This window comes from Brachyhypopomus gauderio, unplaced genomic scaffold (genome assembly GCF_052324685.1).
Source record: "Brachyhypopomus gauderio isolate BG-103 unplaced genomic scaffold, BGAUD_0.2 sc113, whole genome shotgun sequence".
NCBI lineage: Eukaryota > Metazoa > Chordata > Actinopteri > Gymnotiformes > Hypopomidae > Brachyhypopomus > Brachyhypopomus gauderio.
Window position 1 is genome coordinate 552,445 of NW_027506934.1, and position 27,339 is coordinate 579,783.

Below are 27,339 nucleotides of genomic sequence, written 5' to 3' on the forward strand. Positions count from 1 at the left end.
GTCGTAACGGGAAGGCAGAGTCCGTACGGTACCTGAGGGCTAGGCAGAAGACGGGGTCGAGGGAACAGGCAGAGGTCGGTACACAGGAGAAACAGCAGGGTATGATAACGCTCGGTATGCAACATAGTTGGCAATACTTCGCGACGAGGTGTTGTGATGACGGTGTATATGAATGCCTGGAATGTGGGCGTGGTGATGAGGAACAGCTGAGTCCTTAATGGCTATCAGGTGACATTCCTGACACCTTAGTTCATTTGAATTTCTTCAGAAAATTAAACGGGCTCATTTTGATGATGTCATAGACATTAAGTGCTTTTGATTGGCTGGTGTGTATGTTGGCCCTGGGACATCATCAAAATTGTTGCCCTCAGGACACTTTTGACTTGGCAAAATCAGGAGGTGCCATGCAGGGGTGAGTTTCCCGAAATGTTCTTAGCGCTAAGTACTTCGTAACCTCGTATTAAACGTACGAGGTTACAAAGTACTTAGCGCAAATAACGTTTCGGGAAACTCACCCCAGGACAGCTGCATGCATGGTGTTCAAATAATTGAGTGAGCTAGTGGAACTGTTGTACTTCAATACCGCATTACACAAAGAACATTTGACTTCTTTGCCTAAATTAACAATGTTGAAATGGTCCCACACCGCACGTCTTTTCGCCCGTGCGACACGTGTTCACCTCTCGTTCTTACGCTCTGTTCAAGTTACTACAGCAGCGCTCTCTAACGATTAATCGTGATTAATACATTTTGATCGAGTAACCTCTTGATCGACAATTAATCTAAAATCGATTAATCATTTGCATCCCTAGTGTTGACCCTAGCAACACTTCTAGACCCCAGATTTAAATCACTCGGGTTCCGCAGTTCCTCCAAGGGCAATGAGGCCATCCGTAGACTGCGGTCCGAATGTGCATCTGTAATTGGATGCACACATAAGCCCCAGCCTGGACCGTCTTCACAACGGCTGTCTGCATCCACATCAAGCAAGTTATTCAGCATTATTTGTTTGTTGTTGTTTGGACATCATGTACTTAAATGCCAATTTGTTGTTTTTAGATAACCTTTGGCACCATCTTGATGTTGAAATAAGCAGACAAACCAAAAGTGCCATTGCTGATGCCATCCAGGAGGTGCAGAAATACCTGGCAAAGGGCAATATTGCCAGGTCCCTTTGATATACTTGCAAAACCAAAAGACTATTTATCCAAATCTCTTCCGGCTGTCCTTACAATATCTTTGCACTCCAGCCTCATCTGTCCCGTGTGAGCGAGTATTTTCTACAGCTGGAGAAGTTGTTTCAAAAAAGCGTACCAGACTAAAATTCAAAACGTTGGAAAAACTTATTTTTTTAAATAAAAATTTGTGAAAAAAAAAAAAACAGTTCACAAGCATCCTCATTCCAAACACATTCACTTTTTCACGTTATTTTACATGTTCACATTATTTATTGACTGTATCTAAGAATATCAAAGATTTTTTTATGTAACAATATATGAAATACTATAATACACAATAAAATACAATGACTTTGTCACGGTGAGGCGGCCCCCTACCGGTCGCCTCCGTCCACAGCGGCTGTTGATGTTGTGTTTTGTTACGTCATGTGCGTCCCTCAGGTGGGCGGAGCCCGTGACCCGTTTCACCTGAGGGTCGTTTGTTCATCTATATATGTCTTGTCTTTGTACCGGTTGACCACTGGTCATTATATCCTTCATTTGGACCTATGTCACGGGTTTTTGGTTTGCACACATTCAATTAAACCATCCTTTTTCCCTGAGACTTGGTGTGATCGCTTCCTTTTTATTCGCTCACCCTGCCCGTCACAGAATGACCAGCCACCTTTCAGAAGCCGCCAGTCTCTTTTTCTTTCTCCTTCGTTCGTGGTCATGTCTCATGGTAAGTGTTTGTCTGCGTAGTGTTTGTTTGAAGAGATCCGCCGTGCCCATGTGTTGTGTTTGTGGCACGGCGAGGGACAGGGCTGTCTTCCTGGAAACACTCTTCGTCTTGTGTGGTGTTAGTGTGTCCAGGTGAACGGACATGAGGATCTTTGTGCGTGCTCGTTTGTTATATGTTAAGTGTTTTGTGTGTGTGACGCGGTCGCCGCTCATCACTGTCGCCTCGCTCCCCGTGTGTCATGTGTTTTATGTGGGAAGCAACTGCGACTCTGAGCGGCGCGTCACCATCGTTTATATGTAGTGCACGCATGCATCGGTCCCGTTCGTTTTCTGTTGTCGCACTAATTGCTGTTTGTCTAGTATTTGCGTGTGTGCTGTGTCCTAGCGTGTTCGTGAAATATTGTTACATGTATTCCACACATGCTCCTCCCCCTACATGTGTGTTTGGGGGGGGACCGGTTGTGGTCCCGTGCCCCTGGGTATGGCACGGAGGGCGTCTGAGGCGCATTTGTGTTTTGTGTGTGTGTTTTCTGTGCAGGTGCTTCTCCTTGGCGGTGTTCCTGGACCTTGTGGGGATCTCCACCTGGCAGAAGCCCCCTTATGTTGTGGGGTGACTGGAGCCTGGTCATAAAGAGCCCCTCCCTAGAGGGCTGGGGCCCCCGGATGTTTGGGGACCATGGGGCTCCGGTCTGAAAAGCTCCTGCTGAAGATGGAGATCCTCCCTCCTGCCCGGGGTGACCAGGAGGCCCTTGGGGCTGCTCCCCAGCCCGCGTCGGGGGTGCTCTGGGCCTCGGTCTCTGGTGCTCCTGGGTTGGGTGGAGGAGTCCACCTTGCGATGAGGGGCCCCGGGAGGGGTTGGCTCCCCAGGAGGCTGGGGTGACCCCTAGCAGAAGGCAGGGGTCAGCTCTGGGAGGAGGTAGGTCCAGGAGGTGAAGTAGCCACGCCTTGGAGAGGTAACCTGCACACACACACATACACTAGGGATGAGAAAGGAGCCGTAGCTCCTCGTCCTCACACCTGTGGGGGCGTGGGGACCCTGTGGCTGACCGGGGCGTGGTTTTGTGTTGTTAGCGGCCCAGTCGGTCCAGGGTCCCGCCCAGGGAGGTGAGCTGAGTAATGTTGTATGTTTTGTGTTTCAGCTCCCGGACTGCAGGAGGTCTGTCCCTGGCTGTCCCTGCCTTCCTGCCCCTTCATGTTTTGTGTGCAGCCGCTGTGTGCCACACTCCCAGTGGAGGGGAGTGCGGCTTGGTGGGGGGGTCTGTCACGGTGAGGCGGCCCCCTACCGGTCGCCTCCAGCGGCTGTTGATGTTTTGTTACGTCGTGTGCATCCCTCAGGTGGGCGGAGTCCGTGACCAGTTTCACCTGAGGGTCGTTTGTTTGTCTATATATGTCTTGTCTTTGTACCAGTTGACCGCTGGTCATTATATCCTTAATTTGGACCTATGTCACGGGTTTTTGGTTTGCGCACTTTCAATTAAACCATCCCTTTTCCCTGAGACTTGGCGTGATCACTTCCTTTTTATTCGCTCACCCTGCCCGTCACAGACTTAAAACTTTTGTATAGACTAGGTCAGGTATCACCAAATGGCGGACCGTGGTCCGGATCCGGACCCGAACGCCGTCCTGTCCGGACCCAAATGCCAAAAAAAATTTAACGGGAGACTATATTTTAAACCGGAGGATTTATTTCAGGGCTACAACTTACGTTCGCCACATACACCCCCCACCCCCCACACCACCCCCCCCCGGCTCGACAACTTATGTTCGCCACCCCCCCTCAAAACTGCTTGTTCGTGTGTTTGGCCGTGTTCTCTACCCAAGTCAACATGTGTATTCAGTAAACTGTAATTTCATTGTAGTTTATTTTAATGTTTATTGACCTAGGCTGAATTCAGGCACCACCAAATTTGTCTTTGGAAAACATCATGCATAGTTATTTCATTATTTATTATGGACCACAGATCCAATTAAAATAGTTTTTGGGCAATGTATTTTATGTGATTTTTGTATAATTTGCAGTTATTCAACATCTTTCTCCCTAGGTTTATTCTCCTCAGTATACACATGATATCACAAATATTGAAGTTGTTCTTAACCGCACCTGTATTTACATATATTTTAGCTGGGTTATAAACACACTCAACTGGAGTGAAGACAGGCCATTTCTGCTCACGTTAAAGGCAAACCGCAGTTTCTCTCAAAACCTAAGTCCTCAACAACAGCAAAACAATGTTTATTTCCACCCACAGGACACTCCTGCTTTTTACTGCTCCTTCTGCATCTGTAAACCAGAGATGTGCTGTCAGTCTAACAACTGTGACCCGAGACTAGCAGAACCCTCTGCTGACCAGAATAACCTCTGTAGCTGTTCCAGCTTCATCCTGTAAAGCAGGGGTCACCAAATGGCGAACTCCGTCCTGTCCGGACCCAATCACATTCCTGATTAACTGGATACGGACTCAAATGCCAAAAATATTTTTTAATTTTTACGGGAGACTAAATTTTAAACCGGAGCATTTATTTCAGGGCTACTGAAAAAACACCCCCCCCCCCCCCAACTACTACCCCCCCCCCCCCCCCCCCCCCCCCCCCCCCCCCGCTCAACAACTTACGTTCACCACCACCGACCCGGACCTCAGGTCAGAGCTATCTGCCAAAATTGGACCGCGGAAAGATATAATTGATTACCCCTGGACTAGGTCATCAAATCAGTCCGTCAACTAGGTTGCCTGTAGTGATTTTTAAGGTCCAGTAGGTGTCAATATTCAGTGACACAGTATCAATACAGTTTCCCTATGGGTCGAAACACTTGACGCCTCATTTACCCATCACTAACTACGACAAAAACACCTCCCACATACCTGTAACTGGTCCAAAGTTTGAGCGCGACAGTAAACTGCAAGTCAGCAGAGCATCAATGCAGGACACACCAAAATGTTGCACCTCACCGTCCGACTTGGGTCAGTATTTATACATACCCCCCTAAGAATTAGTTGTTATTTTAAAATGGGCTGCAGCTGAGATTAGCTCACTACCCTAATAGATGGAATAAAAGCACCCCCTGCCCAATGGGACTTAAAAGAAGATGCCGTTTCTCAGCCCAAAATATTCGGCTGGTTACATCTACACACACACAAACACAGCCCTCTATAATTATGTATTATTATGTTATATTATTATGTTGACCTACAGACCGATTCCAGAAAAATTTGAACATCGGGGAAAAGTTGATTAAAATTACATTCAAAAGTTAGATTATTATTTCATAGATTGATTCAGGGCCCATAGTTTAAACAATTCCAAGTATTTATTTCTTTATATTTACATAATTTGAGCTTTCAGCCCACAAAATCAGGATAAAAAAACACCATCACTTTTTACCAAAACACTACAAACAGGTAAAACAGGTAAAGGTGTGATGGGCGAGGCCAGATGGGACAAGACTAAACCGAAAGTAAACAAGAAGAATCACCTTATGAATGCAAGACTGACATATGACAGTGAGTTTATTAACACTGAGAAATGTTATAAATGTTACATTATGTACAAAATATATTGTTTTAATGTTCTAATGATAAAAGGGCGTAAACCTGTCTGAATATGTACGAAAAGGTATGTGAGTCTTACTGCAAGATGACAAAATGGCCGAATTGAAAACAGATGACAGAGCAGATTTTAAAGCGAGTAGACGTTAAACATCTTCAAGATCGTTTCAGTCTGCCCTCTCATAAATGACCTATGAGGTCTACAGAATTGACGAAACCGGAGGAGCTGTAATTGTGTTATTAGGATTACCGACGTATGCTAAAGTGAGCTTTGTATTTTAAATCAGATGTTTTAAATTTTGCCAAATTTGAACTTCTGTCGCTCTGGAAATAGCGTCTTATTTTAATTCTATACGGAATTAAGGAGAAGGTCTTCACACATGTCGAATTTAAGATTTTTCAGCTGAATCTGTAAAGACTCTAACGTTTCCCGGCTGATGTTTTTCTCATTTAGTCACTGAATTGACAGATTTTGTCCTGATGAAAGGAATGTCTTGGGCTTTAAATCACACTTTATTCGTTCTGAACTGGAACATCTAAGTGGAACATTAGCTAAAAAAGAGTGATACCCATAACCAAGAGATGGTGATAGTGTAACATGTCAGTCAAGTAAGCATTCAAGTACATATACAACACTACAACAGTTACAGAAACAGGAAAATGTAATGAACTAATCTGTTAAAATGTCCTTTTCCTGTAGCGTTACTGGGCTTGTGTTTGGTTGCAGAGTCACACTACAGTGACATCAGGTTCATTGTAATCAGTGTTTCAGTGTCCTGCTCCTCCTCTTTATGATGAACTGTTGACAGGGAGCAGAGAGCAGCATCTCCAGTGTCCAGCTGTGTGTGTGTGAAGAGGAACAACTCCATGATGGAGCCTCATAACTCCAGAGGTGAAGGAGAAACCTCTGACCCAAAGTGAGGAGCTTTACATCAGTACTTAATCTGAGGAAACAGGAAGAGGGAATATTCAGGATAAATGAGATGTAGTGAAGGATGTAATTACTCAACACTTTCCTCATCTTCATCAGGGTGAAGAGCGTATTTTCAGTATTCAGCCGTGTGTTTATGAAGAATGAATCCTCTCCAGTACCCAGCTGTGTGTTAATGAAGAGTGAATCATCTCCAGTACCCAGCTGTGTGTCTATGAAGAGTGAATCATCTCCAGTACCCAGCTGTGTGTCTATGAAGAGTGACAGGTCCATGAATAAGCCTATTAACTTTAGCAGTGGACCTGTGACCTCTGACCTACAGTGAGTGATACATTAGTGTCAGTTTTTAACAAAACATTCACTTCTAAATATGTATTTATTGAAGTCAACGGTAAAGCTGTGTATTTAGTTTGTGGAGAACAGGATTACAGTTTGACTCACCATTACGAGAGTAAACACGATGAGAAATACAAGAACTAGACTGATTCAGAACTGCAAGTTTTTTCTAATAAAGTGTCTAGTGTGTACCGGTACAAGGTGTTTCTAATAAAGTGTCTAGTGTGTACCTGTACAAGGTGTTTATAATAAAGTGTCTAGTGTGTACTGGTACAAGGTGTTTCTAATAAAGTGAGGCACTATTCACATAAACATTATTCTACATCACCAGAGTTAAAGTCATGTGCAGGTTCTCTGTGTTTGTTCTACTGTCACTACAGCATTTGGGTTCAGTGTCCCTCAGTCTGGGAGCCCAGTGAACCGTGACATGTTCAGATGTGTTGGGTTATTCCACATGTATCACATCATCATTATCATCATCATCATGTACCTGAATATAACATGTATTCATGAATGTAACATGTATTCATGAATGTAACATGTAGTCAGGAATGTAACATATATATGAATTCATGTCTATAAAATGTAAAAGTTGTTAAAGTTGTTTGTTCTGTTTGTCCACAGTGCCCAAAAGAAACCTGTAAAGATTTCTAAAGACAAACTGGAGTCAGTATTCAAGGTGTGTATGTGTGTGTGTGTTCGTGTGTGTGTGTGTACGTGTATGAATGTGTATGTGTGTGTGTGTGTGTGTGTGTGTGTGTGTGTGTGTGTGTGTGTGTGTGTGTGTAAGGTGTCATGCTGAGCTCCACCCTCTCCTGTCAATCTGTCTGTTTGGTCCCTCTAGCCCCGCCCAGCCTTTCCCTGTTTATACTTCCCATGTGTTTTTCATGTCTGTCTGTCCCTCCTTCCATTCAGTAACTCCACCCTGTGATTATCAGTCCCACCTCTTCACAGTTGACTTCTCTTGTTAGTCTGTCCTATTTAATCTCTGTCCCTTCTCTTGTTAGTCTGTCTTATTTAAGCTCTGTCATATATTAATATAGGTCCCCTCATGTCAAAGTGACAGGTTGACCTCTAGTTGACACACACACACACACACTGATGCGCTCGCACATGACCTTGACTAGCGCTGTAGGGAAACCGTTATCTGCACACACACACACACACACACACACACACACACACACACACACACACACAAACCCCTAGTCCACACAGAACAACGTTAAAGACAGAGGGTCTCAGGCACACACACACACACACACACACACACACACACACACACATACACACACACACACACACACACACGCCCTAGTCACACACACACACATCCCTAGTAACACAGAACCGCGCATGCGCACACAAATATGCTTACTTTGAGTAACTTCAAACAAAACTATGATGAACCAATGAGGAGGCATTCTCAACACACCAATCCGGGGTGAGTGTTTAGAGCGCGAGCATTTAAAGAGAGAGAGGGGGAACGTTTCCTTGAGGAGCCAACATGCAGTCTAAGGTGGTATTGTCCATACAAACCATTTTTTTCCTGAGTGAGGCCCCATACTGACTTGAAGTAACTCTGAGGGTCCTCAGCACACTGAGTTGACCTCGTCACCTTTCCCTCAATGAATTAACTCAGGTCTTCCCACACACACACACACATACCGATGCACTTGCACATGACCTTGACTCACGCTGTAGGGAAACCTCCGTCCACTGCCCGCGACACACACACACACACACACACACACACACACACACACACACACACACGCCCCTAGTCACACACTCCCCTAGTCACACAGAACAGCGCACACACAAATATGCCTACTTCAAAGTAGCGTACTTCAAACAATTAACAAACTCTGATGAATCAATGAAGAATCATTCTCAACCGAGTTAAACCACACTGTATAAACATTAAAATTACCTCTTTTAAAATTTTATGTAGAGAACTTGTTAAACTATCAAGTTTATAATGACAATCTTAAAACAATGTAAATATATGTAAAAGATTAATACATTGTTTTATTCACTGTTTTTTCTAAAAACATGGAACTCAGAAGTCTCCCTATATCAAAGAAACTGCCATAACATTTTATCAAATGTTAGAATATCTCCTCAGGAATCACCCGACTCTTTTAAAACATATCCTTTCTAAAGTCTGCAGGAGCCTATGATACATGTTGGGTCATAGTGCTTAATATCCGTTATGTGAAGCTCCACTGTGTAGCAGAGTTTCAGGGAACTTCCTGAAGACTTAGGAAAGGCCGTCCTTTAACAGTAAATGTGGGTTTATCAATAAATGTGACAAACCCATAGAAAGTTGCAAAAAAAACACTGGACCGAGGCATGAATTGTGCACCAGTTTAACACCAAGTTTAATCTATGTGCATAGCAGTTCACAAAAATTGCTTCTGGGTCAATTTCTTTAACTTTATCTTAAAGTCCTTTAGCGGAAGCCATGACAGTAGTCACAATGTACATCACATTTTTTACATCACAAATTGTTGCATCTGTTATTTTAAAAAACCAAAGACAGATTGGACATTTTGTCGTTCTGAAATATAAAACATCCACAAATCATTACTAAGTTTGGGCCTGCGGTATTTACATAACAAATTATCACAGACTGTTGTGCATGACATGAAAATGTCAGTTGTCTTGTCTACTCGCCAGTCAAAAATGTAAGCAGATGGAACTTCATCTTTGATTTCATTAAGTCCAGAGGCTGTAATAACAGAGCCTACAGTTGTAAATAACTCTGAATGTAGTTGGACATGCCAGAAAACAGAGGATGACTGGAGTGGTTAAGACATCATCATACACGGATATTCTCTGTAATTGCCCTTGTTAGTAGATTCTGCCCTCATTACAGCCTCTGAAAGTGAGCTGTTTACCGTCGAGCAGTGAAGGACATCAATATCTGGATTGTGCTGTTAAATCTTTATCTTTTGATCCCTTAATATGTAGTCCATCATCAATCACACGTGCTACTGTGACTCTACATAGGAAACCTGACCATGAACATGAGCTCACGTTCCTTGTTTTTCTATTGAGTTTTGCATATCTAGTCAAAATTAACCAAACCCTCCAAACACACCTTTCACCAAACAATATGTAACTGAGATGATTGCGGCCAAACATTCTCTTCGTTTAAGGCAAGACACTACAGGTGAATAGGGTAAAAATGTCATCTAGCAATCACTATGAAACTTACCACATTGATTATTGACATTAAGAGAATTACAAGTTTTCTGAAATGTTATGTTTAAATATGCAACTTAGGCGTTATCTAATTAAATATATGTTAATTTGCATTTATTTCAAAAACAGAAATCTAAACAATGCATAAAGTCAGGTTCAAAATTCTTGTTTTGAGATTCTGAATATCTCTTTATTACTTTATAAATCAGAAAAAACTGTTTACTTACTCTCAATCTAATCATATCATTAGAGCATCCCAACAATAAAAGGACAAACAACAGCAAAACAGAGCAATGTAATGACTAAGTTTAACTTCAATAAAACGCAATCACAGCGCACACACTGCAACCTGTAGAACTTTTACCTTAGATTGTTGTATGTCTGTCCTGCACAATAGTTCCCCAGTCCTGTTTACAACCTAGTCATCCATCCCTGCTCCATATGTATGTCCCTCACACATTTCCTCATGATGTCTTTTCAGCTTTTTAGCTGTGCTCAGGTTTGCACTTGTGTTTCACGCTGGCGAACGTGTCAGATGCGACATCCTCTGCTTTTGATACTCTGATCATATCAGCTTCATTACATTGACAGTAAGACTGTGCTCTGATCATATCAGCTTCATTACATTGACAGTAAGACTGTGCTCTTATCATATCAGCTTCATTACATTGACAGTAAGACTGGGCTCTGCAGCCACAATCTCTCCATATCAGTCATCATAGCAGAGGCACCTTCACTAAAGGTAGAAATGGTCATACCTGTTGCTGCCTCAACCCTGCATTTACCAACACAATTAAATGTATAGGATATCACTACCTGTTCATCTCCTCACGTTTAATTGGTGCATTTATTTTTTACTTTTACATAACATAGGTATGTGTTTAAAACTTTTAGTCACAAAACATTGTATTCATTCACTTTTATTAATATTTTGTCCATTCTACCACTAAAGAAAAAATCTGTAGGGTAAAACTGACATTATTGAAAGACAGGGTACTTTATTAATCTGTGGATCAACTTCTTGTCTCTATCTCAACCCTGTCCCATACCTGTATTATTTTTGTAAACCTGCATGTCCCAAGACGCGTATATGTATATACAGGTTTGCGGTACCCATCTCTTTCACACAGACTGCACTCTTAAAACAAACTGCTGCAAAATCCGTGGTCTGATATTAATTTTAAGCCCTGTGCCTACACAATTAGGACAAATTAATCCACTAATTAGTTCAAACGCGCTTTGCTGTGCGGCGCATTTGGTCCGACCTGCTATCTAAAGTCTAAATGCGTGTAAGCATTTCATTATCTAATTGATTTTTGCAAGTTTCACCTTGCTTCTTCTCGCAAGTGACAATTGTTGTCTTTTCTGAGAAGCTGTTAAAAGCAATACTTTCGGCGTTTTTATATTATAAAGATACTGAAATGCTAAACCAGAAAGTGTGACCGCATGTGACCACGTGACGCTCTCAGGTTTCACATTCTCAGAAATCGACACCGGCCAACGAGATGTCAAGCTTGCGTTTAAATCAACCTTTTATTCTTTCACGATCTGTTGCTGTTAGAAAGGAAATTATCATATTTGGAGCAGATGTACTCGTGTAGGAGAGAGAGAGAGTTTTACAACGATACCCATGATGATGACAGGTAGATAACGGGAGCGGCGGTTCATGCTCCGTAAGAACGCTAACTTTTCGTGAACTTATGAAAAATCTACAGGCGCATCCAGATAAAGTGTAGATAAATAAACACTTTAATGTTTATTTTGCACATTTTCTTTCCATCAGCTTGAAATAAGACATGTTACGGAATCAAAATAGTCTAAAACCTCAAAATTGACCGGCGCATGATAAAACTATGTATTTGCCTGTCGTGTCTCGCCATAAGCACCTCTAATAATCAAGTTCCCGGTCATAACAGGAGAGTTAAAATAATGCGCTCCGGGCACGTCCAACAGGGAGGAGACCCAGGTCACGTGGGAGAGATTATATCTCTCAGATGTCCTGGGAACACCTCGACATCTGAGAGAAGAAGAGCTAGAAGAGGTGGCTGGGCCTCTTTGCTCAGGCTACTGCCCCCGCGACCAGGGCCCCAGATAAGAGGATGAGAATGGGGGGATGGATGTATCCTGAATTTTGAACTAAATGAATGCTGTGTGATGCTGTTTAATTCTCTACATAAGGAATGCCAAAACATGGCCCACATTTGCATTTTACACCTGAGAATATCCCTCTGCAATCTTCACTAAAATGAAGCGACTTAAGAAGTCAATATTTACATTTTTCTACAGTATATACAAACAGTATAGTAAATAATAAATAAAATGAGCTGGACTTTATGAGTTTATATTCCATATATGCCCCATGAACCGAGCTTGAATTCCTCCAAATGCCGGGGTATGCTTTTAAAACTATGTTCTTTGTCAAAGTGATGAAAAGCTTCAGATGATCTTCCAATCATTATATATATTACACTGCACAAATTCATTCCTACTGTGCAATAAATGTGTAAATATTCCAGATAACAACTGAACTGAAAAGTCTGAAGTGTAGTACTGAACCCCAAATATGCGCAATGTCCGAGGGGTTAAACGTGTTGTGCTTCTACGGGGGAAAACGTCACGCTAGTTGATGACAACCTGTGAGAACTTGTTCTTTGAACACTTGCACGTCCGGTACATTGTTTTGGAAGAATATAGTTATGTACATATAATATTAAATATCTGCAGAACTTTTTTCAAGATATTTTGGATATTTTACCTGTGCTTACCTCGCAGTTGCCTTTGAACTGCGGTTATCTATTACACTTTAGGTCTAAACTCATATCCATAGCCTACTGTTTAAAAGGTTTTTGAAGTAACGTAATGTTTTGTACTACATTTTCCATATGACTTGTGCAGTTTAATGAAGTTTATATATAGGCTACTTTGCACTTCACTTGCCCGGCTGAAGACCTCTGTCTAAACCTCCTGTTTCTCTATAAAATCTGCACAATTAGGGGAGACCGGGTATGTTTGTAACACTTTTTGCTTCCAGTATGGAAAACACAATATGTATTAGTTAAACAATATACAAGACTCGTGTGGCTTAATGAAATGTGGGAGTGATAGAATTTATAATTATTTTATAACTGTGGGGTATTTTTCTTGTCCAGAATCAACCAGCTTTTTGCTGCCATGGTTCTATGGTGTAACTATTTTGTTCATACCCGAGTTAAGAGAAGCCATAGCGGGTCTTCTAAGGTGTTTTGGAATACATCTGGCTCTTCAAAAAGTGCAAGGATGTGCTGAAACCGTTGTCTGTGAATTGCGGAGCGAGCCGTACATTGTGGAAAAGCTGCAGGAGCTAAGGAAAAGTCTGGTTGATCAAACATCCGAACAATTCGTCTCTGATGCCGTTGACCATTGGGAAGGCGGTTCAAAGACTCATAGTGCTGTTTAAGTCGAAAATGGGTCTGGCTTGTGTACGACAGAGTTTGTCAGAACGTGTGATGAAACATCGTGTGTACTACGAATTGACACATTTGTTGTATATATGTATTGGCGATAGTGTGGATGATTTTACACTTTTTAATAACATGAACGCTGATGATGTTAAACGTTTACAAAATTTCAAGAATCAAATGAATGTTGTCAAAACAACAACGTCGCATGATTGGCATCATTTGGCCCAGTTGTGTGTAGATTCTAACGAAACACCCCATGTGTCTATTAGTAAACTGTTGGTTCTCATGCCTAAGAGCAACAATGCTGTAAAAATCGATCTTGTGCTTTGTCTGTGTGTGTATATAATAGACATTTGTGTAGTAAAACTTTCAACAAAGAAACAGATTAATGTTTGCAAAGTGGTTGATACACTTGTTGAATACCTAGTTGAGAAAAATGTTGATGTGTGTGTGTGTGTGTGTGTGTGTGTGTGTGTGTGTGTGTGTGTGTGTGTGTGTGTGTGTGTGTGTGTGTGTGTGTGTGTGTGTGTGTGTGTGTGCAGTGAAGTGCAAAATAGTTACACCATAGAACCATGGCAGCAAAAAGCTGGTTGATTCTGGACAAGAAAAATACCCCACAGTTATAAAATAATTATAAATTCTATCACTCCCACATTTCATTAAGCCACACGAGTCTTGTATATTGTTTAACTAATACATATTGTGTTTTCCATACTGGAAGCAAAAAGTGTTACAAACATACCCGGCCTCCCCTAATTGTGCAGATTTTATAGAGAAACAGGAGGTTTAGACAGAGGTCTTCAGCCGGGCAAGTGAAGTGCAAAGTAGCCTATATATAAACTTCATTAAACTGCACAAGTCATATGGAAAATGTAGTACAAAACATTACGTTACTTCAAAAACCTTTTAAACAGTATGGATATGAGTTTAGACCTAAAGTGTAATAGATAACTGCAGTTCAAAGGCAACTGCGAGGTAAGCACAGGTAAAATATCCAAAATATCTTGAAAAAAGTTCTGCAGATATTTAATATTATATGTACATAACTATATTCTTCCAAAACAATGTACCGGACGTGCAAGTGTTCAAAGAACAAGTTCTCACAGGTTGTCATCAACTAGCGTGACGTTTTCCCCCGTAGAAGCACAACACGTTTAACCCCTCGGACATTGCGCATATTTGGGGTTCAGTACTACACTTCAGACTTTTCAGTTCAGTTGTTATCTGGAATATTTACACATTTATTGCACAGTAGGAATGAATTTGTGCAGTGTAATATATATAATGATTGGAAGATCATCTGAAGCTTTTCATCACTTTGACAAAGAACATAGTTTTAAAAGCATACCCCGGCATTTGGAGGAATTCAAGCTCGGTTCATGGGGCATATATGGAATATAAACTCATAAAGTCCAGCTCATTTTATTTATTATTTACTATACTGTTTGTATATACTGTAGAAAAATGTAAATATTGACTTCTTAAGTCGCTTCATTTTAGTGAAGATTGCAGAGGGATATTCTCAGGTGTAAAATGCAAATGTGGGCCATGTTTTTGGCATTCCTTATGTAGAGAATTAAACAGCATCACACAGCATTCATTTAGTTCAAAATTCAGGATACATCCATCCCCCCATTCTCATCCTCTTATCTGGGGCCCTGGTCGCGGGGGCAGTAGCCTGAGCAAAGAGGCCCAGCCACCTCTTCTAGCTCTTCTTCTCTCAGATGTCGAGGTGTTCCCAGGACATCTGAGAGATATAATCTCTCCCACGTGACCTGGGTCTCCTCCCTGTTGGACGTGCCCGGAGCGCATTATTTTAACTCTCCTGTTATGACCGGGAACTTGATTATTAGAGGTGCTTATGGCGAGACACGACAGGCAAATACATAGTTTTATCATGCGCCGGTCAATTTTGAGGTTTTAGACTATTTTGATTCCGTAACATGTCTTATTTCAAGCTGATGGAAAGAAAATGTGCAAAATAAACATTAAAGTGTTTATTTATCTACACTTTATCTGGATGCGCCTGTAGATTTTTCATAAGTTCACGAAAAGTTAGCGTTCTTACGGAGCATGAACCGCCGCTCCCGTTATCTACCTGTCATCATCATGGGTATCGTTGTAAAACTCTCTCTCTCTCCTACACGAGTACATCTGCTCCAAATATGATAATTTCCTTTCTAACAGCAACAGATCGTGAAAGAATAAAAGGTTGATTTAAACGCAAGCTTGACATCTCGTTGGCCAGGTGTCGATTTCTGAGAATGTGAAACCTGAGAGCGTCACGTGGTCACATGCGGTCACACTTTCTGGTTTAGCATTTCAGTATCTTTATAATATAAAAACGCCGAAAGTATTGCTTTTAACAGCTTCTCAGAAAAGACAACAATTGTCACTTGCGAGAAGAAGCAAGGTGAAACTTGCAAAAATCAATTAGATAATGAAATGCTTACACGCATTTAGACTTTAGATAGCAGGTCGGACCAAATGCGCCGCACAGCAAAGCGCGTTTGAACTAATTAGTGGATTAATTTGTCCTAATTGTGTAGGCACAGGGCTTAAAATTAATATCAGACCACGGATTTTGCAGCAGTTTGTTTTAAGAGTGCAGTCTGTGTGAAAGAGATGGGTACCGCAAACCTGTATATACATATACGCGTCTTGGGACATGCAGGTTTACAAAAATAATACAGGTATGGGACAGGGTTGAGATAGAGACAAGAAGTTGATCCACAGATTAATAAAGTACCCTGTCTTTCAATAATGTCAGTTTTACCCTACAGATTTTTTCTTTAGTGGTAGAATGGACAAAATATTAATAAAAGTGAATGAATACAATGTTTTGTGACTAAAAGTTTTAAACACATACCTATGTTATGTAAAAGTAAAAAATAAATGCACCAATTAAACGTGAGGAGATGAACAGGTAGTGATATCCTATACATTTAATTGTGTTGGTAAATGCAGGGTTGAGGCAGCAACAGGTATGACCATTTCTACCTTTAGTGAAGGTGCCTCTGCTATGATGACTGATATGGAGAGATTGTGGCTGCAGAGCACAGACTTACTGTCAATGTAATGAAGCTGATATGATCAGATCAGTCTTACTGTCAATGTAATGAAGCTGATATGATAAGAGCACAGTCTTACTGTCAATGTAATGAAGCTGATATGATCAGATCAGTCTTACTGTCAATGTAATGAAGCTGATATGATCAGAGTATCAAAAGTAGAGGATGTCGCATCTGACACGTTCGCCAGCGTGAAACACAAGTGCAAACCTGAGCACAGCTAAAAAGCTGAAAAGACATCATGAGGAAATGTGTGAGGGACATACATATGGAGCAGGGATGGATGACTAGGTTGTAAACAGGACTGGGGAACTATTGTGCAGGACAGACATACAACAATCTAAGGTAAAAGTTCTACAGGTTGCAGTGTGTGCGCTGTGATTGCGTTTTATTGAAGTTAAACTTAGTCATTACATTGCTCTGTTTTGCTGTTGTTTGTCCTTTTATTGTTGGGATGCTCTAATGATATGATTAGATTGAGAGTAAGTAAACAGTTTTTTCTGATTTATAAAGTAATAAAGAGATATTCAGAATCTCAAAACAATAATTTTGAACCTGACTTTATGCATTGTTTAGTTTTCTGTTTTTGAAATAAATGCAAATTAACATATATTTAATTAGATAACGCCTAAGTTGCATATTTAAACATAACATTTCAGAAAACTTGTAATTCTCTTAATGTCAATAATCAATGTGGTAAGTTTCATAGTGATTGCTAGATGACATTTTTACCCTATTCACCTGTAGTGTCTTACCTTAAACGAAGAGAATGTTTGGCCGCAATCATCTCAGTTACATATTGTTTGGTGAAAGGTGTGTTTGGAGGGTTTGGTTAATTTTGACTAGATATGCAAAACTCAATAGAAAAACAATTGAGCGTGAGCTCATGTTCATGGTCAGGTTTCCTATGTAGAGTCACAGTAGCACGTGTGATTGATGATGGACTACATATTAAGGGATCAAAAGATAAAGATTTAACAGCACAATCCAGATATTGATGTCCTTCACTGCTCGACGGTAAACAGCTCACTTTCAGAGGCTGTAATGAGGGCAGAATCTACTAACAAGGGCAATTACAGAGAATATCCGTGTATGATGATGTCTTAACCACTCCAGTCATCCTCTGTTTTCTGGCATGTCCAACTACATTCAGAGTTATTTACAACTGTAGGCTCTGTTATTACAGCCTCTGGACTTAATGAAATCAAAGATGAAGTTCCATCTGCTTACATTTTTGACTGGCGAGTAGACAAGACAACTGACATTTTCATGTCATGCACAACAGTCTGTGATAATTTGTTATGTAAATACCGCAGGCCCAAACTTAGTAATGATTTGTGGATGTTTTATATTTCAGAACGACAAAATGTCCAATCTGTCTTTGGTTTTTTAAAATAACAGATGCAACAATTTGTGATGTAAAAAATGTTATGTACATTGTGACTACTGTCATGGCTTCCGCTAAAGGACTTTAAGATAAAGTTAAAGAAATTGACCCAGAAGCAATTTTTGTGAACTGCTATGCACATAGATTAAACTTGGTGTTAAACTGGTGCACAATTCATGCCTCGGTCCAGTGTTTTTTTTGCAACTTTCTATGGGTTTGTCACATTTATTGATAAACCCACATTTACTGTTAAAGGACGGCCTTTCCTAAGTCTTCGGGAAGTTCCCTGAAACTCTGCTACACAGTGGAGCTTCACATAACGGATATTAAGCACTATGACCCAACATGTATCATAGGCTCCTGCAGACTTTAGAAAGGATATGTTTTAAAAGAGTCGGGTGATTCCTGAGGAGATATTCCAACATTTGATAAAAAGTTATGGCAGTTTCTTTGATATAGGGAGACTGAAATCTGAGTTCCATGTTTTTAGAAAAAACAGTGAATAAAACAATGTATTAATCTTTTACATATATTTACATTGTTTTAAGATTGTCATTATAAACTTGATAGTTTAACAAGTTCTCTACATAAAATTTTAAAAGAGGTAATTTTAATGTTTATACAGTGTGGTTTAACTCGGTTGAGAATGATTCTTCATTGATTCATCAGAGTTTGTTAATTGTTTGAAGTACGCTACTTTGAAGTAGGCATATTTGTGTGTGCGCTGTTCTGTGTGACTAGGGGAATGTGTGACTAGGGGCGTGTGTGTGTGTGTGTGTGTGTGTCGCGGGCAGTGGACGGAGGTTTCCCTACAGCGTGAGTCAAGGTCATGTGCGAGTGCATCGGTATGTGTGTGTGTGTGGGGGGGGGGCGGGTTCAACTAGAGGTCAACCTGTCACTTTGACATGAGGGGACCTATACTAATATATCGCGTGGCCACGACTTATTAACGCGTGGGAACGAGATACTAACGTCGCCTTTCACACGCGGCAACAAAGTTTATTTTTTCACAGCAAAGCAAGCAGATCCCAGGGATGTTCGCGAACTGACTGCCCAAGGAAGGTAAACCTGGCTTTATATAAAGTAATACTTAATTATCTTGTTCGCACGCGTTAGTAAGTCGTGGCCACGCGTTATTATATTTTTTACATGACGTCACCTTACGAGCTCCGTAATATTTGGCATCACCTGTCGCTGTATCCCCGTACACCAGCAGCCACCCCAACCCCCCCCCCCCCCCCCCCCCGTCGCAGTACAGTATACCCATGACGTCACATGTCAACGCCCCGCCGCCGTATCCCCATGACGTCACATGCCCCGCCCCCCGGTTTCTCACCTTTTTAACCCCTGACCCATTTTCATGCCTGAGAGACGAGTGTCATGCAATAAACATAGTTCATTCATGTTTAGTGGCTAGAAGAACCACCGATAGTCACACACACACACAACATGAAACATGTATAGGAATCACTTTTTACTTTATTTCACACTTTATTTCATATTTCATGAATGAACTGCATTGTGAACTATCCTGCTGGTTTCTCTGGACTCTATGAACTGGGATATATTTTGCTTGCTTACCCACCTTAAAGGAATATTTTGCCCAGCTAAACCCGGACTCTAGTACACTGAAAAAAGTGAAACACCTATGTCATTTATTTGAAGTGTATTTGTATGTTGGTCTAATTGAAAATTATGATTTCTGGTTAAAACCTGTTTTGTTCAGTTTGCCCAAAAGCAAACACCACTCTTCAGAAAACAACGTAATATAAATAATTTAGCTAAAATAATATTTTCACTTCAAGCCAGACGTTTAATGTCACGTGACCACATGACGTCACATCAGCTCGGTTATCGTCATAGTTGCCAGGTTGGCGGTTTTCACGCCAAATTGGGCGTGGAAATAAAATTCTGGGGTTTTTTGGGCTACTTTTGAGTTGGGCCACCGCGGGAGTTACAAGTCAACACAAAGAATCGATCGCGATATAATATTTAATTTGTCTCCAATTTAAACACTCGACCACCCCCCCCACTGATTTTGTGCGGGTTATTTTGTAGGACATGGCAACCCTGGTTCTCGTCGAGTTTGCCGGGCGTCATTACTTTGCTTTGAAAGTGAAACCCGTCTGTTTTGGATGGCTGTTTTAAACAAGGTCAGAATTTGAAAGTGTATTTCATAAAGACAGTATGGGTTTATATGCAAAAATATGATTAGTGTCATGACAGGCAGTTAAGTGTTACTTTACAAACTGTCTCTACGTTTTTCAAGCAAGTTAGTGTTGGGATATTTTTTTCTTGACCCAGATAGGCCCCAACACTGCCCCGATGAACCGATTGGTTTTGACTGAATTACCCAAGCAAAGTCTTAACACCAAAAGTTCTTTTAGATTAATTTATATGGAATATAATTGAATACAATATAGTCAAAGTATACGTGGTACAAACTCTCCAGTGCACTGGTGCTAGTTGCCTAGAACTCTACCTAACCCAAGTGGATCTCAGCAGCGTCCAAGCAAAAAGTTCTCGTGCTGGGCGATGTCCTCCCTTTCATACCTCATTTCTAAGTTTCGATTCTTCTCTAAGTTTCAATATCTGCCCCCACCTTTGCTACTCTTCCTTAGAGCCCCCCCTGCTCTTCACTAGCCGTCCATCTCCTTATCTCAAACTGCTTGTTTTGCAGCTTACACTGAATAGGCCCATTCTATTCTCCTCAAGGCCACTGAGGCCTTCTCACTTCTGCTCTTCCATAGCCTTTCAGGAAAACATTCAGTTTAAACATTAAGTTATTCACCTTTAAATTTATTTTTTCCAACATTCCCCCTTTTAGACCAAAACATTGGTCTAACTCTAGTGTAATACAAAATTTTATCTAGCCCAGTGCACTTCTTAAAAGAAAGACAATCATAAAAATCCCTAAATGTGTAGTTCATAGTGTGACTAGGTCAGTTAGTACAATGTCTGTGTGTTCTTTTATGTGATTTGTGGGTTCTGGATCACTCCCCTGTCGTGGGCCGAGACCTTTCAGACTATTTGGAGATGCCCCCCTTCATCTCCCACGGTCTCGTGACTTGACGTTGTCCACGAGACCCAGGTCCCGCCTGGTGGGAGATCACCTCGACCCGTTCTAATAATGTGCCCATTTGTCATGCATATTACTTCTTAAACTAGTGGATTAGCTTTCATGTACTGTTGGTTGTGCTCTAATATGTGGTGCGTCTTCATTCTTCATCAGTCGCAGACGCTGCCAATACCTACAAAGCAAGCATAATTAATCAAAAACAACAAGTTTTTCACACAGAATTGTCTTCTTCGGATGATAGGTCATCATCATCCGCCGTCACCAGTGGCATGGTATATGGCGGTGGGTTCTTCGTGTCCCCCTTTTCGATCACAACACTGCCCAACCTTTGGGCGAGAGCTCTGATACATGTTATACAACATCCACATTTAACAACAATCGTGGTTAATACCAAGGTTATAATCCTTAACGAAAATGAACGAAAGAACGAAAACTATTAAGTATATTACAAAAAGTGCACTACAAAAATAGCTCTGTATTTGCAATTGTTGTGTATTTACATACATGGCGTGGCGTCTAAATACTACTATCGGGACAGGGATGCGGGGAGAGATTGTATTCTCTCATGGGGTCGCTCTCATGGAAATCAGCACTAGTGGTAGTGCCTGTACCCTGTCCATGTCCCCCTTTGCGCTAAATGCTTTGGCCAGTTTGGTCTAGTGTGACCATTTCTGCCAGTTGAGCTGAGGCTGGTTGTGGAATCTCTCCTGATTCCACCTCCTCCCACTCTTCCCCACGTGCTTGTACCACAGCGTAAGAGGCCTTCAGTTCGTTACCATGTCTCCAACAACTCCCATCTGAACAGAGTTCCCATGTTCCTGGTTTAGTAATTCTGACCTTGTGCAGTTCTGGTCTGAGCTGAATGTGTCTTTCTGGGGCGTCAGCACAGTCATGTGATGTCTCATCTTCTGCTACTTCAATGTTATCAGTCAGATTCACTCATTTTGACTCAGTATTGTATGTGATGTGTGGCTGTGTGAATATGGCTTTTATCTTATTCTGTTGTGTTCTTGATAAAGAAAAGGCTTGTGAATTTATGAACGCCATTACTCCATGATTGGTGATGATTATTAGTGGATGACACATTACCAAGTGTGCTGTTTTCTCTATTGCTGTGGTGAGTCTTGCAATGTATGCTGTGCATGGTCCTGTTCCTATTACTGGTTGATCCAGCTTTGAACTATGAAAAAATTTTCCTGCTTTCTTCACCCTCCCCCTTTTACTGTAAGAGACAATCATTAACAAAATTGTCTCTTACAGAAACATTAAGGTTAATTGTTTTAGTTTAATCTGGTTCAGCTAATTCAGTAGCGCTATCAAGTGCTTGTTTCAAAGTTATTAAATCCCGCTCTGCCTCAACCATCCAGTCCAGCTCCACTTTCCCGTTACTCAGACCCTTAGACACTGTTAGTTTCCTAAGACTGTGAGCCAAATCACTATAGTTAGGTATATAGCTACGCCAGTAGCCTGTCAGGCCTAATAATGACATCATTTCAGATACTGTTGTGGGCTTTGTCAATGACAATATTGACTGTCTCTGATTTCTTGGGCTTTTAATTATTTCTCTTTTAACAGCTTGAGAAACTCATCCTTCATTAACTCATCTTCTTCTTGCCTTATGTCTTTCTCCACATCACATACCACTGTGGTGGAATTGTTGTCATACAAGTTGAGATCTTATAATGTTTTAATCAGTATTTATTTGATAGCAAGAGAGTTACAAAATATAGAACTATGTGAATTATGATGTTAAGCTTACACTTCATTTAGTAACTCTGAACTGTCTCTCTCAGTCCAGATTCTTTCTAGTCAAAGTGTGTAAAAAAACTAAGGATGCCTGCTTCCCAGGAGCAGTTATCAGTTTCCCTGGGATTCAAACTTGGGTGCATAGAAATGGATAATCAGTATTATCGCTAACTCTGCTACTGCACAGAAGACTTCAGTCTTGCAGAAAAATATCTTCAATATGGTTACAGTTAGTTACTAATCAGTGCAAGCAGTACTTCACACACAGACTGTGCTATAGTGTCTCCATCGATCTAACATCATTTAAGTATGTGTTCTGACGGTTCGGAGTGTATGGCTAATTTTAACTATTAATGTTATGTATTTATAGTGCTTGAAAAGCACTATATTGTTATTCCTCATACTTCTTCTTATTATTCTTCTCCAAATTTTTCAATTAATTCAACCCAAACCGCTTAATGTACACTCTGTTCCAACTGCGTTTCTGAGGTCTCTGCTCTGACAGGTGTGCTATCTGTTTTTGGAGTCGATTATAGTTTTAGATTTTAATCAAATTTAGTTTAAAAATAAGAAAGCCCCATTAAAATGAATGGTGTAATGTTCATAATTTCAAATATCAACTGCCAGTTAGTGTTCTGGCACGAAAGTGATCAAAACTCTCCTGGATAAACTGCTGTAAAATCCTTACACATTCACCTAGAAGCTCAATTTAAATTTTAAATGGCAGATAAACCTGTCCTTTCTGGCATGCAGAGATATCTAATAATTTGATCAATCAGTTTTAAAGTTATGAGCATTTGTTTGTCACTAAACACAGAAAGCTGCCCCATTAGCTCCCGTGTTAATTTCTCTCAATCAGAATTGGCTTTTTTTGTGTTTAACTTGACATAAATCAGACACTATTGGGTCAAACCACACAAAAATACATCAATCATCAGCAAGCTGTCCTCTCTCACACAAACTCTCCAGTTAAGCGATAAGTTAAATGGGTCCCGCATTACGACCGTTTGTTTGGATGGTCCAAATCACACTTAAGGCAAGACTCTACAGGTGACTAGGTTAAAAATTTTATCCAATAGCAATCACTGTGAAACTACATATATACATACCACTAACTACATAAAGATATACATTTTGAAATTTAATGGATTTGTATTGGAAACCATTGTTTACTTACTCAAAATCTAATCATATAGTTATCAGCAGTGATATAGATCATCCCCAACGATAGAAAGACAAACAACAGCAAAACAGAACTATGTAATGACTAATTTTAACATCAATAGAATGGAAACACAGCGCACACACTGTGCTCAGGATTGCATTTATGTTTCACGCTGGCGGACATGTCAGATGTTACGGCCTCTGCTTTTGATACTCTGATCATATCAGCTTCATTACATTGACAGTAAGATTGTGCTCTGCAGCCACAACCTCTCCATACTAGTCAGCATGGCACAATCACATTCACTAAAGGTAGAAATGGCCATACCTGCTGCTGCCTCAACCCTGCATTTACCAATAAAATTAAATGTTTAGGATATCACTACCTGTTCATCCCCTCAGGTTTAATTGGTGCATTTATTTTTTACTTTTACATAACAAAAAATAGGTATGTGTTTAAAACTTTTATTCATAAAACATTGTATTCATTCACTCTTATTCGTAATTTGTATTAAACTTAATGTTTTGTCCATTCTGCCACTAAATAAAAATCTGTAGTGTAAAAGTAAAACTGACAACTAATTGAAAGTCAGGGCACTTTATTAGTCTGTGGATCAGCTTCTTGTCTCTATCTCAACAGTCACTGATCTCAACCCTGTCCCATACCTGTATTATTTTTGTAAACCTGCATGTCCCAACCCTAACTCGTGTGCTAAGATCATCATCCACATGTTCATTTCAAATGCCACATCTTCTCTAGTTATACAGTGTGAGAGAAATTATTGATTATTGACTAATCATCATTGATTAGATCATGTTTAGTTATTATAAGAGATCATTATGAACTTTATGATTTTGGACATGTCCATTCTGACTAAGCAGAAGGACTACAATAATGAAGTAGTGTGATTCAGTGTAACCATGTTTAGTTCATATTATGCATGTGTGCTATACGTGACCCAGGTCAGGGAGAGTGCTGAGGGTAAGAGCACTCTGTTAACTGGTAGTCACTAGGCTACTAGTCTTGGGTCATTTAGCTTTCTCTGTGTTCAACTGATACATCAGTTGCTTCCGCTAACTCTAGGGAAGTCCATATTAGGAGATACACACATGTGAGACAAAGTAGCCTGCTGGACGCCTATGTTTTGGAACATGCTGTGCTAAAGATAACCTGCTGTTAGAACTGCTGAAATGTGTTTAAGATTGTATATAAGCAGGGGGAGCGCTCCCCTGCCTTCAGAGTTGTCATGCTTGAATGAGACTCTCATGTCTGTGTCTGTCTTGTGTCTGTCTTGTATCTGTCTTTGTCCTATTTATATATATTTATATTTTTGTAATAAATTAATCATTTAACCACGTCTGAGTCCTCATCCATTTATTAGAAAATTTCCACGACAATTTGGCGTCACGAACAGGATCGGCGAGAGGCACCCCGGAGAGGAGGTGACTGATCTTCGAGGACGCTCCCCGGGGGATGAGATCCCTGGCTGGGCTGGGCAAAGTGGGAACCCCACGAGCAAAGGGAAAGTACCTATCCAGGGAGTGATGTCACCGCCAGTCTCCGGTGGTGTTCTCCGCCCCATCAAACGAAAACCGCAGTAAGTGGGAATTTTCAGTTTAATTTCTTAGTTTAAGTGTTAAATATCCGCCAGTGTCCGCCCGCCGGATGTTCTCTGTTATACGATAGGGATATAGTGAGATATCGCCTACAGGAAGTCTATACGGTGGGGATACTGCGGTATTGCCCAGGCGGGATAGGACTTAGCCTAGCGCCCGTCAGTCTGGCCAGAGATCCAGCTGGGCAGAAGCGCACTGATTAGACGTAATACAGTGTTGGCTAGCTCCGGAGCGGCAGAGATATCCCCCAGGGGGGGAGGGCACTGTTTGCTTCGTTGGTATGAGGAGCGGATCTAAATTTTGAGGACCTTCTTTGACGTGTTTAATTGATTTGGGATTTTTTTTCTTTCCTAATTTTTTATTTTTTTTATTTCTTGGACCCCACACAAAAAAAAAAAAAAAAAAAAAAGTGTGAAGGGTCATCTTTGGGATTATTTGGAATCATGGGTAAAACACAAAGTAAATTACAAAGTAAACCATCGGAGACTCAGAGTAATGTAGCCTACCAAATGACTAGAGATTATGGGGAAGATGTAACTCGACATGTGAATTTTTGGGCTAAGCATTATGGGTTTGGTTCAAAGGGAACATTAAGTGTAGACTATCTGCGCCGACTAGTTGAGAGAGTAAAAACAGAGCCCAAGGGCGCAGATAGAAAAACGCGCAAGTATTTTGTTAAACATAAAGCAGATATGGAAGAAAAAGCAAAATGTTGGCTTGAAGAAGCCGAGAAAAGGCAAGCATGACAGGTAGGGATTAAAAAGTGTACTAACAAAATTCTCTCAGTGTGTTGTTGTAGCCGACCAGACCTCGACGCTGCCCCGACGAGATCTGCACCAGCCATCCCGGCTCAGCAACTGCACCAACTGCAAGATGCACCCACAGCCGCTACCCCTGCCTCCTCCACCTCCACCACCAGTTCACCCACAGCCGCTACCCCCGCCTCCCCCACCTCCACCACCAGTTCACCCACAGCCGCTACCCCTGCCTCCCGCACCTCCACCACCAGTTCACCCACAGCCGCTACCCCTGCCTCCCGCACCTCCACCTCCAGTTCCAGCGCCACCAGCTCTGGCGCCACCACGACAGCAAACTCTGTCTGCCACACTTGCACTGCGAGCTCCAGCGCCATCAGTTCCCATCAGGTATCACAACCACAACCTCTGCCTCCCTCACTCCCACCAGCCCAACAGCTGCCGCTGCACCCAGGGCCGCTAGTCCCGTATGATGACGTCCACCAGGCGATGGAATGCGCCAGCCGGACGATGGGAAGCGCCACCTCCCCAACGCCACCACCACCCCCGCCGCCAGCTTCACCCGTGGCAGCACACACAAGAAGCCGTGCCACAGAAAGAAAGGGTCAGGTGTTGCTTCAACTGACCACCCCAGGGTGCGCAGCGACCTTCCCAATGGACGCATTGATGTATAGGCTATAGTTTTGCGGCGTCCATCTCTTTCACACAGACTTCACTCTAAAATCAAACTGCTGCAAAACCCGTGGTCTGATATTAATTTTAAGCCCCGTACCTACACAATTAGGACAAATTAATCCACTAATTAGTTCAAACGCGCTTTGCTGTGCTGCGCATCGGTCCGACCCGCTATCTAAAGTCTACTTATTTCTTAAGGACAGCTTACGCATCGATGCACTGCGTGAAAGCATTTCATTATCTAATTGTTTTTTTCAAGTTTTCCCTTACATCTTCTCGCAAGTGACAGTTGTTGTCTTTTCTGTGATGCTGTTAAAAGTAATACTTTCGGCATTTTTATATTATAAAGATAGGCTACTGTAAAGCTGAACCAGGAAATGTAAGCGCATGTGACCACGTGACCCATCTTATCGAATCACGTTCTCAGAAATCGACACCAGACAATGATATGCCAAGCTTGCGTTTAAATCACCCTTTTCTTTCAC

General features: G+C 41.4%; 1 protein-coding gene across 5 annotated transcripts in view; it reads left to right on the forward strand.

Moving 5' to 3' along the window:
* Positions 1 to 27,339, forward strand: part of LOC143497843 (NACHT, LRR and PYD domains-containing protein 3-like) — a 91,270-nt gene that overhangs the window by 40,277 nt on the left and 23,654 nt on the right. For 3 of the 5 annotated variants that reach the window (XM_076993432.1, XM_076993433.1, XM_076993434.1), the window contains exon 4: positions 7,335 to 7,389. The exons of 1 other annotated variant lie outside the window; for it this stretch is intronic. In XM_076993432.1, coding sequence (XP_076849547.1) covers positions 7,335 to 7,389 — 55 coding nt within the window. Of the gene's footprint in view, positions 1 to 5,325; positions 5,399 to 6,252; positions 6,361 to 6,473; positions 6,696 to 7,334; positions 7,390 to 27,339 lie in introns of those variants that run through there. One more of the 5 variants, XM_076993431.1, reaches the window with a different exon arrangement.